Source organism: Ischnura elegans, chromosome 1 (genome assembly GCF_921293095.1).
Source record: "Ischnura elegans chromosome 1, ioIscEleg1.1, whole genome shotgun sequence".
NCBI classification, from domain to species: Eukaryota; Metazoa; Arthropoda; class Insecta; order Odonata; family Coenagrionidae; genus Ischnura; species Ischnura elegans.
Window position 1 is genome coordinate 30799159 of NC_060246.1, and position 16648 is coordinate 30815806.

The 16648-nt window shown below is 36.4% G+C and overlaps 1 protein-coding gene across 3 annotated transcripts in view; it reads left to right on the forward strand.

The window, feature by feature from the left end:
- Positions 1-16648, forward strand: part of LOC124158030 (TBC1 domain family member 31) — a 67091-nt gene that overhangs the window by 29968 nt on the left and 20475 nt on the right. Inside the window, exons 12-16 of one of the 3 annotated variants that reach the window (XM_046533191.1) lie at positions 5085-5225; positions 5360-5542; positions 6905-7043; positions 10857-11050; positions 12734-12826. In XM_046533191.1, the coding sequence (XP_046389147.1) occupies positions 5085-5225; positions 5360-5542; positions 6905-7043; positions 10857-11050; positions 12734-12748 (672 nt within the window). In that variant the 3' untranslated portion in view covers positions 12749-12826. Of the gene's footprint in view, positions 1-5084; positions 5226-5359; positions 5543-6904; positions 7044-8003; positions 8310-10856; positions 11051-12733; positions 12827-16648 lie in introns of those variants that run through there. The other 2 variants (XM_046533201.1, XM_046533183.1) reach the window with 2 other exon arrangements.

The following is a 16648-nucleotide window of genomic DNA, read 5'->3' on the forward strand; positions in this document are numbered from 1 at the left end:
GTAATGCGGCGAATTTCTAAAACGCATGTAAGAATGCATGGATGTGAGATGGCAAAATAGGCCATTCTCATTCGTTTTTGCATGCAATCAATTGCACATCATACTGAGAAATTAATGCAGATCTAACCTTCGCAATTACGTGCCCCGGGTAAAACGACCTTCACTGATAAGTCAAGTGATCTCCACCTCAAGTAATTCACTGGAAAAATCTTGAGCTTTTTGAACCAGCAGTTTCGAATGGAATCATTCTTTGAAAATGATGCTGGTTATTTTCTCTGTCCATCATTCTTCAAGATATAGTGCATTAACTTTCTCAACAGCGTTGGTGTGTTGTGTGAAAGCCTACCCTATTGAAAATCTCTATGGGATTTCGTTTTCCTATAGTAATTTGACAATGGGAAACGTTTGTTCCTATAGGAAATTTTTATGTTCCTACAGGAAAATATTATGTTCCTATAGGAAAATGTTATGTTTCTATAGGAAAATCAAATTTTCCTATAGGAAAAAAAATTTCCTGTAGGAATCATGTTCCTATAGGAAAATTTGAATTTCCTATAGGGTAATGCAGGGAATGAGGTAGAGGTTCACTCAAAATGTAATGTAGCTGTTAAAATTTATCTGGGGCAGTGTGAGCAAGAGGACATTAAAAACATCTTCTCAACCTTCGCGTTGACGTTGAGCTACTTACTATGCAGGATATTTTTGGAAGAGTCTTGGCCAGTTGGATTTGTGGAGAATGTCATAATGTCATTATTGAAAATGAAGATAGCTGTAGAATGTGGAGGCCATGGGACTATTAGCCTTGTGGCAAAACCAGTTCTGAGGGTTATAAACAAAAATGGAGGCGAGGATAAATAGTTATTAGGGCAATGATCAATATAGTTCCTGGTAGAGAGGTAGGTACCTAGAATATTACAAGGATGTGGTTTCTCGCTTCTTGAATTTAAAAAAAAGAATTTGATTTTGTAGGCTTAATTAGGGAGTGGGAATTAAGTTATGGGTGTCCGTAAGAAAATATTTGTAGACTGTAGGGATAGGCTATTCATTCATAATCTGTGCATGGCTCAGGTTGCACAAATGAGGGTAGCTGACAGTGTAGTAGGGTGGGGAAGCATGCCGAGGTGTGAGATGAGACTGTCCTCTATCGCCTCTGCTGTTTAATTTATATGTCAAGGAAATGCTAAGGGAAAGGTGGGATGAATTAGGGGTATTAGTTAAAATTGATGTTTAAATCAGTTTGCAGATGATTAGGAATTGATTAGCCAGTCAGAAAAAGGGTTTCCTACTCTGGTCGGTGTGTTAGATATATGGTGTGAGGAATTTGGCATGAATATTATTCACAAGAAGACCAAATTTTTGCAGTTTTGTAAAGCATCGCAACCAGTCGGTGCACAACCAGGAATTTCGTTTGGGGGGTCCAACACCAGGGGAAAAATTTTTGAAAAACAGGGACCTCTCCCCTCGCTACATCACTGATTGCAACCAAGGAATGTGAGGGTTAGCACTAATGTAGACGGGCAAATACTAGAGCAAGTGGAGTGGTTCAACTATTTAGGCAGCACATTAGAGGGAAGCAGACCTATCTGTAGGAATATCTGGAAGAGAATTGCTTTTTAACAGAGGGTGCTTTCTTAAGTAGAAAATGGCTGATTAGAGCTTTTTTATAAGTGTAAAGGTAAGGCAACTGAAAGGTCTGATAAGGGGTGCAACACTGTGGACAAATGGATACTTAGAAGGGAGGATGAGAAAAAACTGGATGAGATTTGAGTGTGGAGGATAATGAAGTTGGTGAAGAGGACTGAGAGGCTGAGGAATAAATGAGTGCTGGATATGGTGGGTTAAGAGACGAAACTTATGGAGGAGATATGTCACATTGGATGGAGTAGGCACGGAGTGTTGTGGGCAAGTTGAAATCAATGCTACAGGGAATAATGCTAGATGAGTAAGGGAAGAGAAGGAAATAGGATTTGTTGATATAATGACAGGGAATTGAAGGATCAGTTTGGAAGCTGTAAGTTGCAAAATACTCCATGTAAAGTAACTAACTTTTAGTTTACTTTTATATTAATTTTTGATACTAGATTTTATCACAATCAGTGATTCAACTCAAAGGTTGATTTAGATAGGTAAGGCAGGAGCTCACCTTGCATTAAGCCTCAGATATATGAAGTTCATGTATCAAAGTTAGTCGGGCCATTTCCTTTCCCTGGGCCACTTTGTACGTAGAAGATTTTTATATGTGGGCTTTCCTAAGGCTCTTCTTGGGATTTGAACCTAGGACCCTTCAATCGGCAGCTCAGCACACCCAATTACAAATAGATAGAGGTCCATGAAAGTGGTTTAATTTTTTGCTAAAATTCATTTTAAAACCGTGTGCTTTTAGTGTTTAAAGAAAATGTTGGCGGTGTTATTATAATGCTACAATTTTCCTACGTTCATAGGCATTTTATAAGTTTTAGGTACATGTTTCATGAATACTTATACTTTTATTAAGCATTTTGCATAACATTAACAACAGTTTCCATTGTACAAAATTTCTGATAAACTTAAATGAAGGAAATGGTTCAAGTTATATTGGTTCAAGGTATATGAATGGTTCAAGTATGTAGTCTTGGTCAATACAATCGGCATACGGCAAATCCCCACTACCTTATATGTGTATAATTTGAGAGCCATTCCAGAATTTTTGGATTGTCAAGTTTCTCTACTCTAAAGAAAGCCTTTAAAAATGCTTCAGTAGTAGCAACAACAAGCTCCTCCTTCGCTTTGTTTGACTGAGAGACTCATCATCATCATCATCATCACTGGTCAACAATCCTAGGATTGGTTTGACGCGGATCTCCACTCAGTTCTCCTATCAGCTAATCTTTTCACACCTGCGTATTTCTTCTCTTTCACATCTCTCTTTACTTGTTCCATATATTTTGTTTGGGGTCTTCCTTTTCCGTTCTTGCATTCCACTTGTCCTTCGACGATTGTCTTCATCAGGCCATCATGTCTCAAGATGTGGCCTATAAGGTTGTTCCGTCTTCTTATTAAGGTTTTCATGAGGCTTCTCTTCTCTCCTACCCTTCTTAGGACTTCCTACTTCCTCGTTACTAACTCGGTCGATACATTTGATTTTCATCATTCTTCTGTAGCACCACATTTCAAAGGCCTCTATCCTTGCTTTCTCCGCTGCGGTCATTGTCCATGCCTCACTTCCGTATAGGAGCATACTCCAGATGTAGGTTCTTATAAATTGTTTCTTTACTTCTATATTTAAGTTTCCTGCTGTAAGCAGGTGTCTCTTTTGGTGGAATGCTCTCTTCGCATGGGCTATTCTGCTGATAATTTCTTTCTTGCTTCTCCCGTCACTAGTTATCTTGCTTCCCAAATAACAGAATTCATCCACCTCTATCAGTTTTTGCCTCCCTATTTTAATGTTGGTCTTGACTTCTTCTCTTCTGCTGCATACTAAGATCTTGGTTTTCTTCATGCTTATTTTCAGTTGATATCTACTCATTACCCTACCCATTTTAACCAGAATATTTTTCAAATCCTTCCCTGTGTTTTCAAATGAGAGTTATCGTTTTGCGGGTCCCCTTTCTTTCGCACGTTTATGTGTATCACTACTGATGTGCTTTAACAACATGTCACATCTTTCAAATTCAAATCTTTTACCGCAAACTTTGCACAGTAAAACTCTCTTTCACATAAAATCCTTCTGAGCTGAATTCACTTGCCCTGGTATGAGTGGTATCACTAGCTTTTGGTATTTTAAAATTCCTTTCTTTTGACATTTAAAGCTGGAACCACGATAAAAAACAGTCCAACCGCAAAACACAACCACTCATGATGGTGTTTCATGTCGTGGGTTCCCTTTCCATACCCCTCACCCAGGTGTTGAGGGAAGTTAGGTCAGCAGATAGATACAACAAAATCGCTTAGTGTCAATTACATCTGTTGACGGCCGCCGTGGTCACCACGGCGCCCATTTCAATTCGGCCCGGCAGTGCACCGTCTACGGCGTGAAATACAGGCAGTGCTACATTGAGGCCGCTTTCTGACAAAACGACTCTTCGCCGTCACGACGTTCACGTCACGACGCCGTGAAATTCAGTCCGCTTTCAGACGAGACGACCCTTTGCCACGCTGTGGGCCGTGCCGTGAACGGCGGCCCGTTCCCAAACAGCGGCCATGTTTAAGTCAACAGAATTGTTACATTAGACCAACACTCAAGGTTTTCCTTCAACTAGTTATCCTATAACGCTGTCTAATGCGTCGCGGTGAGTCCACGGAATTAATGCTCGGCATTGACGCGTGCCGGGCGCATGAGCTTGTATTTCCGCTCTTCCGCGGCCGCGTTAAATTTCTTTCAGCACTTTTTAATTCATAATGTCTAATTCATCAGGTGAGAAAGCGTCTCATTCTAAATATTTAACGATTGATACATGGGAATCGAAGAGAGAGGCTGTGATAAATTTAACGGCAAATTTTGGCGGAGAAATCACTGCAGTGCACGGTATTACGCGGATGCGTTATGCACGAGACCGTACAATTGAAGTAAGAGAATAAAGATGTATGCCACCAGTCAATCTTCCTGGTTACAGCACCATCGTATTTCTTGGTACTTGTCGTTGTTCATTATTTGCTCCTTCCTTTTCTTCTAACTTTGGAGTACTCAGGCCCTTTTTGATGTTCGAGCTTTTAGTAATGCACTGTGGCTTGTTTCATATCATGATATAGGAAAGATGAGCTATGCACTGAATGGTATGGAACCAGTGTAACTTGAATTTCTACTATTGGCTCTCACAAAACAAAGCTTTAAAAAGTCGAAGCTCTTGGTTTCACTCGGGGCTGTGTTTTACTGGAATTCTCATCACCACTAAGGTGCCTTGAATGGGAAATGTTACGAACAAGGACATTCTCATATTATACCTTGTTTTTAAGGAGGTTCTCAACTCCTCTAAATTTCTGTGTTAGAATCATTTCATGTGTACAATTTATTTCTTATTGAACAATCATTTTAGGAACAAAAAACTTGTTCTTTTTTCACTACCCTCAATGCATACACATTTATATTAAAATTTTTCTTTTTACAGGTTTTGTCCAATGACGAATGGTTGCAATTTTGGGATCATGTTCTGGTCAATGAACCATCATTTCTTTTAGCAGCAATTCCAGCCTATTGTATTATTTCCAGAACTGCTCTCCTTAGGTGCAGCAACATGGATGACTTTCAGGTACCTTCCATATTTAAAGTACACATTTTATGTTTGTGATGGTGAGAAGTGATATTTCTATTTCTTGTTAAATTTTAATTTTTTCCATCTGTAGATACTTTTTGTTTCTTAAACTAAATTGTTCTATTCAATAGTTATTTTTCAGAAACCAAAACCCTCTTGACATGGAGAAATTCATTTCGAAAGTGTACTTCATCTGCGGAAACACACCAACAGATTTTCATCCAAGGCAGCATCTACATTTATTTCAGCCCTTACCAAAAGGAGATACTTATCCAGTGTTTAGCCAGTATCCAAAATTGCTTGTGGATACAAATGTAAGTGCAGCTCAAATTGAACTTATCAATTGATCTTAGCTGTAACAAATAAGGAAATTATTTTTCTATTTTTGAAATTTTGTGGTTTATATGCTTTTCAGATTAATTTTTCACTGTCATACATTGACTTAATTGATATGAAATATTTTGGTGTTTAATTTGGCCTGTTTAAACATTCTTTATTGGTGGATATTTTTGCAGAATATACATTATTTAACATGCAAAGTGATCTAGGGGTTTTCACAATACACATGATATGTTTTGTGTTTAATAACTGCAGTCTTATTTTCTTCAACAAAATGTTCTTCTTCAGTGTTCACATCATTTTACTTTCTTCTTACTTCAAAGAGGTGTAACATTAATACTTTACATGGCTTTTTATCCATCCACCCTTCAGTATATTTAACTTCCAAAATATTTTGCATCCCATCTTGCTTTCAAGGATCTCACCTCTAGTGCTTAAGGGGTTGATTTGCTAAGTGAAAAGTTGTAGTTTTTCTGAAACTTTTGCTGTACCAATAGAGAGCATGTGGAACTTTTGATATGTGCGTTCTGAAGACACCTGAAGAGGTGTGGGTTTTAATTATTTTTTCCAGTTTAAACTTAATTTTTCTTGGTTAATCAGCAACACAGTGGGTGATTTCAGAGGCTCTATCCTTAGCCTTTAAAATGCTTTCTCTAATTTTTCTATTTATTTGCTCCTTTAATCTTAAGGTAGTAAAAAATTGTCAATAATTGAAACGGAAAGCATTCAAGACTATCATGATCAGCTGCCTCTGAAACCCATGGGAAGGTATCTGTAAACAGAGAGTTGACATTTTCTGGCAGACAACTGTGACGTGCTTGCTTACAAGTAGGGTTAACTAACTTTTCAAATTTAAAAATCAGCTGTGTTAATAACATGTTTTCAAGAATAGGATTCTCATCCAGTAGTGGATCAAAAATGCAATAAAAATTATTCATAAACCACATAACCCTTTCAGTTCAATAACCAAGTGGCTTCGTATTTTAAAGTTTCAGTATATTGAAGTGTAGAAATACAATTGTGGTATTATTTACCAGTGATAATAATGGTTGATAACACCTTTGTTAAAAAAATTTCTGATGGGTCATATCTTGTTTAACTGAGAATATGAGCAGAATAATATCTTAATTATCTAGCCAGTTAGGTTTTTACTCAATCCTTGAGATGCATTTTGCCACTGTTGTCAATCTTATTATGCCTCATGATTGTTGAGCCTTTGAACTTATTCAGCAGCTCATTATTCTTTTATGTATATATATAACTCTTTTTGTTGCTCTAATTTTTCAGAAATCTTCCAATCTTTTAATTCTTATTATTACTTCTAATGATTGATTCAGGTGGACAAATTGAAAAGAATACAGTTGGAAGAAAAAGCTATTTTATCTCAGGAAGTTAAATTGCTTAAGGAACTGCAGGAGAGGGAAGAACAGAGAGTGCATGCTGAAAATGCTATTCTTAAGCAGAAATATTTAAATGGTAAGCTTAAGCATAGTCTGCTGTGCAGGCTTATGCAGACTTGGGGATCAGGAGGATGTATCCCCCTGTGTCCTGACCAGGGTTTATATTCTGTTTATTTTATTACTAAGGGTTAGCTACCGCTAGCGTGGGAGGCAATCGAGCACAATAAGTGCACCGTAAGTCCAGCACCATAGTTGGTGCCGTTGCACCAACTATGGTGCTGGACTTGGTCGATTGGTGGCCCTTGGTAAATGGTGGGCAATTAAAAAAATTTCATGCACTGATTAGGGTAATGATGATTCTGGAGAAAGGGATAAAGGGATTTGAAGGAAAAGACAATTATCGTGGAAAAATGATAATTATGGGGAGATAAAAGCCATGTCCTGGTGTGTTCCACTTTTGAATGGTGTATGGTTATACATATTACATATGAAAACACCTGAAAATTTCAAACAAATAGGATTTTACTAGGCGTACTATCAAAATTTCACATATAACATTCCCAAGACATAAGTTTTTGTAAAACGATGTTAAGTTTACCCTTGATGCGTCTTCTTGTAGGCAACCTGCTGAAGAGATGAAGAGAACTTAGTGATTTTAATCACAGCAACTTGATGCTATCAACTTGTTTACTACCTATTACTTCGTAACAATATCTATTAGGGACGGATCCAGGATTTTTTTCGGATCCGGATCTTTCGGATCGGATCCAAATGCATTTTCAAATTCCTGATGCTGAGATTCCCCTGATGATTGTTCAATTTCTTGGGAAGAGTCGCACTATGTGCCAGTCGTATTTTGCCTTTTTTATTTTCCACGTTTGAAATTCTCCTACATAACCTCTACGAGAGCTTTCAAACAAAACGGTTCATGAGTAGGATAAGAATCGCATGCGACGACGCATTCGAAGAGCGATTCGGAACTCTTTCCACCCTTATGGGGAGTTGCATTCACTGAAGCTATTATTTAAAATTTCAGATCCAGATCCGATGTCTTCCACGACTTTGGATCCGAGGTACCCGATCTGACCATCCCTAATATCTATATAACTACTAGCTGGCCTGGCATACGTTGTTTTGCCATATAAACTATTTATAGTGAATGTTTTTGTAGTCAAATAAAAATAACTGACTTATTGTAAGTGTTTGGGAATGTAGTATATGTCTCAAAAAGGAATGGAGCGCTGTGAACGATGATGATCTGTAAAAATAAAAATAAACACCAAACATTCATATTTTGAATGCATTTTACCTTTATTATCTTAATCAATAAATTTCAAATTATATCTTTTTCACAAATTATGATGATTAAAAAATAAATAGTATTAGCCTCTTAGTGCAACAAAGTGTACGATATTTTTTAGTGATTCAATCTTTGGCCAACACAAACAAACTGGATGGCTTACCCACGCAAGAGTATGCCATGTATAATTTTCTGTGTGAAAAACACGGTGTACCCAAATTCTAAGCCGCAAACATACATTGTTTGGCCTTGAGACTTATTGACTGTCATTGCAAATGCCAGTCTAATTGGAAAATGAACCCGTTTGAATTCAATTGGCACATCTGTCAGAATAATAGGGATTCGGGGTAGTAATACATCTCCTTGGAACTTGCCATTCAAAATGCTGGCTTTGACAACGTTTTTCATCAATTTTTTAATGACTAATCGCGTGTCATTGCACAGCCATGGTGGATTAATGTTACGAAGCAAAATAACTGCAGATCCAATCTTCAGTTGTAAACAGTGCGATGACATTCCTGGCAATTACAATGAGTACAAAAACTCTGTTGGATAATGGTATCACAAACTGTATCGATATTAGATATGTCAAACTACGCAAACTATACAGATGGTCGCCAAGGGGACAGTAAGCCTGCATGCATGTTTTTTTTCTAAATTCACCATAAATCATGTGGGAAACAAAATTCAATTGCAAGAATAAGAATGTGCATTTCTTTTTCTTTCCAATGGCATATGTCTCAACTTAATGTGACCATTATCACTACTTTAAATATGCAAATTAAAAAAGATCTGCAGTCATTAAAAATGAACTTTACATGTATTTCTTATGGAAATGACTCAGGGCCCATTCCAGGGCCTCGTGGGCTCTGGCGAAGAACAGGAAATAGTTTGCAACATTTTCTCAGTCCTACTGAACATACGCACCAAATTTCATAGGAATCGGTCCTGCCGTTTCACAGGAGTTTGGAAACAAAAACCGTGACACGAGAATTTTATATATTAGATGAGCATTTTTGTGGGTATCATTTGTTTTACCATTTTCCTAGCTAAAAAAGTAATTTCGGACATACTTGTAAAAGTGCATGATTTTTAGATGCAAACGCATAAATTAGAGCTAATATTCAGCCCTGCTGGATTTGTAACTTAATGAAAATCACTACCAGTCTGTATTACCTTTGATAAATTTCTCTTTTCAACTATGGAAGGCTGTGGCAGGGTGTAGAGCTATGGGGGTGCAGGACCTATTAGCTGACCTTGACTGCAGGCTAAAAGCACTTGTCTTTATAAGGCACTTAGAATAAAAATGAAAATACTGTTATGGAAAAGGTTGCTTAAGTGTGAAGAGTGGAGTGAATTTCACCTGAGAAAACTTTCCATTTTTAGAATTTACAGTTAACTGATAAATTTAAACAATTACTTTTTCAGCCTAGAAATTTGAATTTTATTGCATTTATGGTTCTCGAGTGACCTAAGAAATATCATTTGACCCTATATTGCGGTGAGCTAATCCTTTCATCCAGTGAAAATTCCTGAAATGTGAAATTGTGTATACTTTCATATACATAAGTACAGAGTATGTCTAAGTATAATTCCTTTAAATTATAATTATAAGTCCCTTTTGGTTAAAAAATCAATGTGATTTTTGAAATATATATTGCAATTTTTCTGTTTTGTTTTGATGGAATTCTTTGAGCTCCTATGGCTGAAAAATAACTCGTGAATATTTTCATATGTACTAGCTTAAACAAAATCATTGTTTTCTTACAAATGTGGGGCAAACTAGCAGTATGTATTGGTCTTTATTGGTTAATTAAGGTGCTCCCACACTCATATTTTGCTCTCCTTTATGTTCTTTTTTATTGGAAAGCAACCAGTGAAAAAGGATAAGAATTGCCTAATTTTTTTGTTTTGAGCAGGAACCATTGTTTAATGTGCAATTAGTGAAATGAATGTTTAAAAGCAAGACTAAATAGTGACTTTCAAAATGAAAAATCATTTCAGGAAAGATTGGACAGTGGATGCCATTATTTGGGTAGCACTGCAACATCCCCGCAAATTGTGAGGGTAGCAAACTCTCATGCTTGGAGGGGGGTAAATGGGTAAAGCCACCCCTCCCTTCCCCCATTGTTGAACCCTTGTTTTATGTACTTATATGGAAAAATAAGTTTTTCCCGAATTCTGTTCTTCATAATGGGGTGTGGAGGAGCTTCATTTTCGTCTTCCAGAATTCTCCATTGCATTCAAAGTCTAAGCATCAAGGTAATCAAGGATGAAGGTGTAAATGATTTTTTAACCTGATTTCTGAGGGGTGACTAGCCCCCTACAAGCATGTTTGGGGGACAATGCTACCCTCATCCCCTTCTGTTGCACCCCTGTATTTGGAACGAAGACTATAGCTAACAAAATTAATTTAAGCTTCCTTTATCTCAGTTACTTTCACAGCAGCTCCAAAGAAAATGATATTTATTCCAATGCATGACTATGAACATATAAGTTCCACTTATTGTATTTGTGTTGTTTCATCATTTCGAGATAATTCATCTTATTTTTTTGAGAAAATGTATCTTTAATTATTTTTTCTGTTAGAACTTGAAAAGGCCTACAAGTATGCAGTGAAAATTGAAGAGGATAAAGTTTCTCGGCGTTACAATGATTTGCTAAATTTGAAGAAAGATGTAATGAATGCCAGCTTGGATGAAAATGTTGAAAGACTTGAAAGTGAGGGGAAGAATCATGTACTTTCAGATTGCTGCTTGGGTGGAAATCCTAAAAATGAAGAGGTTTGTCAAAGTTGGATCATTATTGGTTGCATTAAGTTAAAATGTATTGTGATACTTACTTATAATTTTACGAAAAAATTTCTTCAACTAATTTTATACACTAAAGAGTCTGGAAACAAGTGAGTAACAAGTTTGCTTATATGTTTGGTATTATTCATGAGTATTTAGCATTCTGTCTAACAAGGAAAGTCCCTCAATTGTCACTTTGAGATCTCGTTCAAATTTTGCTCGGTGATAGGAAATATATACCAATCAAGTGTAGTTTTTGTTTTATTTGCCAACGCTCAGCACTTTTTGAGATATTAGTGAAAGAAAGTACATATCAGAAAACACCTAAAGGTTTGCAACCCACAGCACAACAATACACCGTCAGGGCTCTTCATCCTAGTAACGGAGTATAAGGAGCTATTGCACAGCCACCTAGAGAGAAGGCCTGTTCACAGGCATGTGACGTCACTCATTGTAGTGCTACCGCCAGAGCATGGCAAAACTGAAGTAGTCGGTGCTGTCTGCGATGCTGCTTTAGTCGCGTCAGTGAACAGATAATTGGTACCTAATTTACTCAGTCAATAAGAAACTAGTCAGCTGGTTCCGAGATAATACTGACATGCATATATAAGAATATTTTTCAATCTAAAATAATCTGTTAATATTGCGTCTAATTCACGCACTTGCCGTTCTCCAGAAAAAAACTATTTGTAACCGATTCATAAATTGTCATTGTGAGCTAGAAGTTTATTCATAGCAAGATGAAAATCTGAAATAAATTTCTAGAAAAGGCTTTTCGCATCCAAAGAGAATTTATTCTTCCACACAAATGAATCTCAAAATTCAATAGCATTAAGTGGTTATGTCAAGCATTTTATTAAACCTGGTTGCATTCCATATACTTTCCTTGGATAAATTTCTTTCTGGCAGGGTTAAAGGTGTTCACACAAGGTCCCAAATGGTTCTATTAATTAAGAGTAAGTTCTTCCTTATTTTGACACTAAATTAGACATTGCATAGCCCATGGGCTTTGAAAATCTTACCCTATAGCCGGATGAAATAAGATTGTTTAATGAAAATTGCCAATGAAATGTAATATTATTGACACATCTGCTATTATTACGCTCGAATTCATCAAAATGCTAGCCAAAATGTACGTATTGTCCAGCCTCAGCTACTAAAACATACCCGTCCTAGGCGCTTAAGTACATATTTGAAATATTATTTGGAATGAGCAAAATTCAATGTCACTTCAGTGGATGTATCAATCTTAAAAAAATCTGAAAGCCCTGCCAAATCAACAGCATAAATATTTGCATAAATAAACATGATATGTCGTAAATTACACCCCAGATCTTACTTACCATGCATGAAGTCATAACCAAAAGGAATTTTAGTGTCAGGAAAGAAAAAAAAACAGATATAATATACAGATATTTTATATTTTCTTCAGTCAATCATAATAATACCTGCAATTTTCTCTTATTACCATGAACTAATTTGGTGAAGCAAAGACTGTCATTCTCTTTTTGAACAAAAATTATTTAAAATTGCATTGTCAGAAGCCATAATAACTATCTTCAATAGTGTCTCCGACGAATATCCGCTGTCATATCTTCCACTTACAAAAAACAAATCCACATCCACCATATTTCTTTAATATGTCACTTCTACCACTGTCTTTCTGTCTTCCAGATGATACTTTGGTAACTGTGAAGAAATGGCACCTTCCTCCAATCTGGGCACCTTTAATTCAACACAAATTATCTTCCCCATTTTCTCGTGCAAGGCCACAGATTCTTTTCTGATATCACTCGTTGTGAAGTGAAGCTCACACACCTATTAATAAATAAGAAAATACCATGTAAATTCCTTACAATTAGTAATTTCATTTCCAATTTTAGGCATTTCTGCATGAGAATTATATATCCAATAACTTGTCTAGTAAATATAGACGATAATGAAATACCTTAATGATTTTTTATTTAAAACTAGAGCATAAGATAATTTGAGATGATGAAAGCCGGACACCATTAAAGTCCGGTTCATTGCACCACTAACAATTGTAAGAGAAAAACGCATATTTCCATTCATGGCGGTTCGTACATGCAAATAACATATATAAGTTTCTGATGAGACTCGATGAATTTCGATACTATAAACTTGGCTGCTAAATTATAATTCCCAGTAACTCCTTCAACCACACGTTTAGCGAATGAAATTCTGTATGAATGAATGAACGGTTCAAGTATGTAGTCTTGGTGAATATGATTGGCAAACGGCAAATCCCATCTACCTTATATGTGTATACTTCGAGAGCCATTCCAGAATTTTTGGATTGTCAAGTTTCTCTACACTAAATAAAGCCTTTAAAAATGCTTCAGTAGTAGCAACAACAAGCTCCTCCTTCACTTTCTTTGACTGAGTGACTAATGATAGCTGTCGTTTTGCGGGTCCCCTTTCTTTTGCACATTTATGTTTATCGCTACTGCTGTGCTTTAACAATGTGTCACATCTTACAAATTCTAATCTTTTATCGCAAGCTTTCCACAGTAATACTCTGTCTTTCACATAAAATCCTTCTGAGCTGCATTCACTTACCCTGTTATGTGTGGTATCACTAGTCTGGGAGGGGTGAATCAATTTGCACAGTTGTTCTCTGGGTATTGGAACTTTATTCCAAAAGACAAAAAAGAATATGATACACCATACACGAATGTATCTAGCGAACTTCGCACCATGACTGCGGCCAACCGACCGAACCGACACACACGTACCGACCAACTTGGACAGACTCGACGGACTGCTCTAGCCCGAGCAGGCCACACACCTTCTCCCACACCGCAATATCGACAGTCAATTGTTACAGCATATATGAGAAATTGTCTCAACTACAACACCCCTCCTCAATTTCTCATACATCTTAAATTTACCCTATGCTTGCAAAACACTTTTGCTGATAACCCTTTTGTCAGTACATCCGCCTCCTGTTCAGAGGAAGGCACATATTCAATGTAGATAACCTTAGAGTTATACAAGTCTTTTACAAACTGATATTTTATATCAATGTGTTTCATGCGTTTTCTCTTCCAATTTTCTACAGTCTGAATACATGATTGATTATCTTGGAAAATTGTTATTGGATCCTTCATATTAACATTCATTTCAGACATCAACACTTTAAACCATAACACTTCAGTCGCAGCTGCCGCTAAAGCAACATACTCAGCCTCAGTAGAAGACAATGCTACTGTACTTTGTTTCTTTGTGTTCCATACAACTAGATCACCATACATTTTCAATAAATAACCAGATGTTGATTTTCTATCACTACAATTTGCAAAAGCTGCATCGGCATAGCACAACAAAGGTGTACTTGAATTACCTTCATACTTTAAACCAAAATCAAGTGTCCCTTGAATGTACCTCAAGATTCTTTTTAAGCCTTTCCATTGTATTTCAGTGGCATTACTTTGAAATTGACTATAGAAATTCACTGCAGCACAAATATCAGGTCTTGTTCCTAGACATGCATACATCAAACTTCCCACTAGTTCTCTATATGGTTTAACACCAATGATACATTCTTGAGATGTCACATCGTTATCTGGTTGGAGTTCAATTGGAGTACTCACTGGTTTACATGATTCCATATTAAATTTAGTCAAAACTTTCTTTAAGTAATTTGTTTGATTAATAAACAGACCATCACTAGTAAAAGTTACCTTAATTCCCAAGAAATTACTGGTAACACCTAAGTCTCTCATTTTAAATTCACCCATTAACTTTTGTTTCACCTCATTTAACAAATCACTATTATTTCCTGCAATTAAGAAATCATCAACATAAAGCAGTAGGTACATTACATCCACTTCACTTCTCATTATGTATAAACATTCATCAGCTTTACTGCTTTCAAAACCCAGTGCTCTTATAAACTCATCAAACCTTTTATTCCACTCAAGGGGTGCTTGTTTTAAACCATATAATGTTTTTTTGAGTTTACACACTAAACCACTTTTGACATTCAAGCCTTCCGGTGGGTACATGTAAATTTCCTCTTTAAGATCACCGTGTAGAAAAGCATTCTTTACATCTAATTGGTTGACAAATAATTTCTCTTTGTTTATGAGACATAGCAATGCACGAAAGGTTGACAAACGTGCTACAGGAGCATAAGTTTCCTCATAGTCTATCCCTCTTTTCTGTGCACAACCTTTAATTACCAGTCTTGCCTTAAGTCTTTCTACATTTCCATCACCATCTTCCTTAATGGTAAATACCCATCTACTTTTAATTGGTAATTTACCTTGCGGAAGAGAAACTAATTCCCAGGTATTGTTAAGTTCTAATGCATCAAGTTCATCATTAACTGCTGCAAACCATAAATCTTTATCATCCCTATGTTGTAGTTCAGTATAACAATTTGGAACATCATTGCAGTAATTTGTTGCAAAGAGTGACACATCACAATTATTTTTTAAGTTAAAGTTATCAAGAGTATCATCACTCTTTTCTTTCACAGTTACTTCATTTGCAAATTCAGTCTCGTTAGGATTAGTGGCTAAGGTTACGTAATCTTCTAGATATTTAGGTTTTAATTTCACTCTACTACTTCTCCTGAGTGGTTCCTCACTTTCACCACTTCCCTGTTCAATTGGTTCAATCAGCTCAGTACTCTCATCTAAAGATTTATCTTTCCATGCAATATCCCAATTTTCAGTTACTGAGTCATTGTTAGTTTCAACAAAGATTACATTCCTTCCCACAATAACTTTGTTATCTTCTAATGACCACAACCTATACCCATTATCACAGTATCCCAACATAATACATCTTTTGCTTCTTGAGTCAAATTTACTATGTGTTTGCTCCTTCGGTTTGTGAAGATAAGCCTCACACCCAAACACTCTCAATTTGCTTAAGTCAGGACGTTCACCATACCACATCTCTGCAGGGACTTTACTTTCATTAAGGGCTGTGGTAGGACTTCTATTGATTAAGTACACAGCTGTCATCACAGCTTCAAACCAAAAGGACTTTCTCAACCGACTACCAACAAGCATACATCGAGCCTTATCTAGAATTGTTCGATTCATTCTTTCAGCAACGCCATTATTCTCCGGAGTTCCTGGAATGGTTAGCTCAAATTTAATTCCTTTTTCTCTAAAGAATTTCTTTACTTGGCTGTTCACATATTCTGTACCATTGTCACATCTAAAGGCACATATTTTAGTTGAAAAACGACTCGTGACTCTAGCTTCGTACTGTTTTAAATATTCATACACATCAGATTTGGACTTTAGACCAAAAACAACAGTGAAATGTGTATAATCATCAATCAAAGTCAAAATATATTTAATACCATTATACGCAAGAGGAGTTATTGGCCCACAAACATCACTATGTATTCGTTCCAATGGTCTTGTGGTTTGAGATCTCGTTCTATTAAATGGTTGTTTCGTCTGTTTGCCCTGAATACATATTTTACACACATCTAAATTATCACATTTCAAATCACCAATACCATCAACAATTTTACAAAGATGTTTTAAATTTGCATTGCCAATATGACCTAACCTGGTATGCCAAACTTGATCACTTACACTT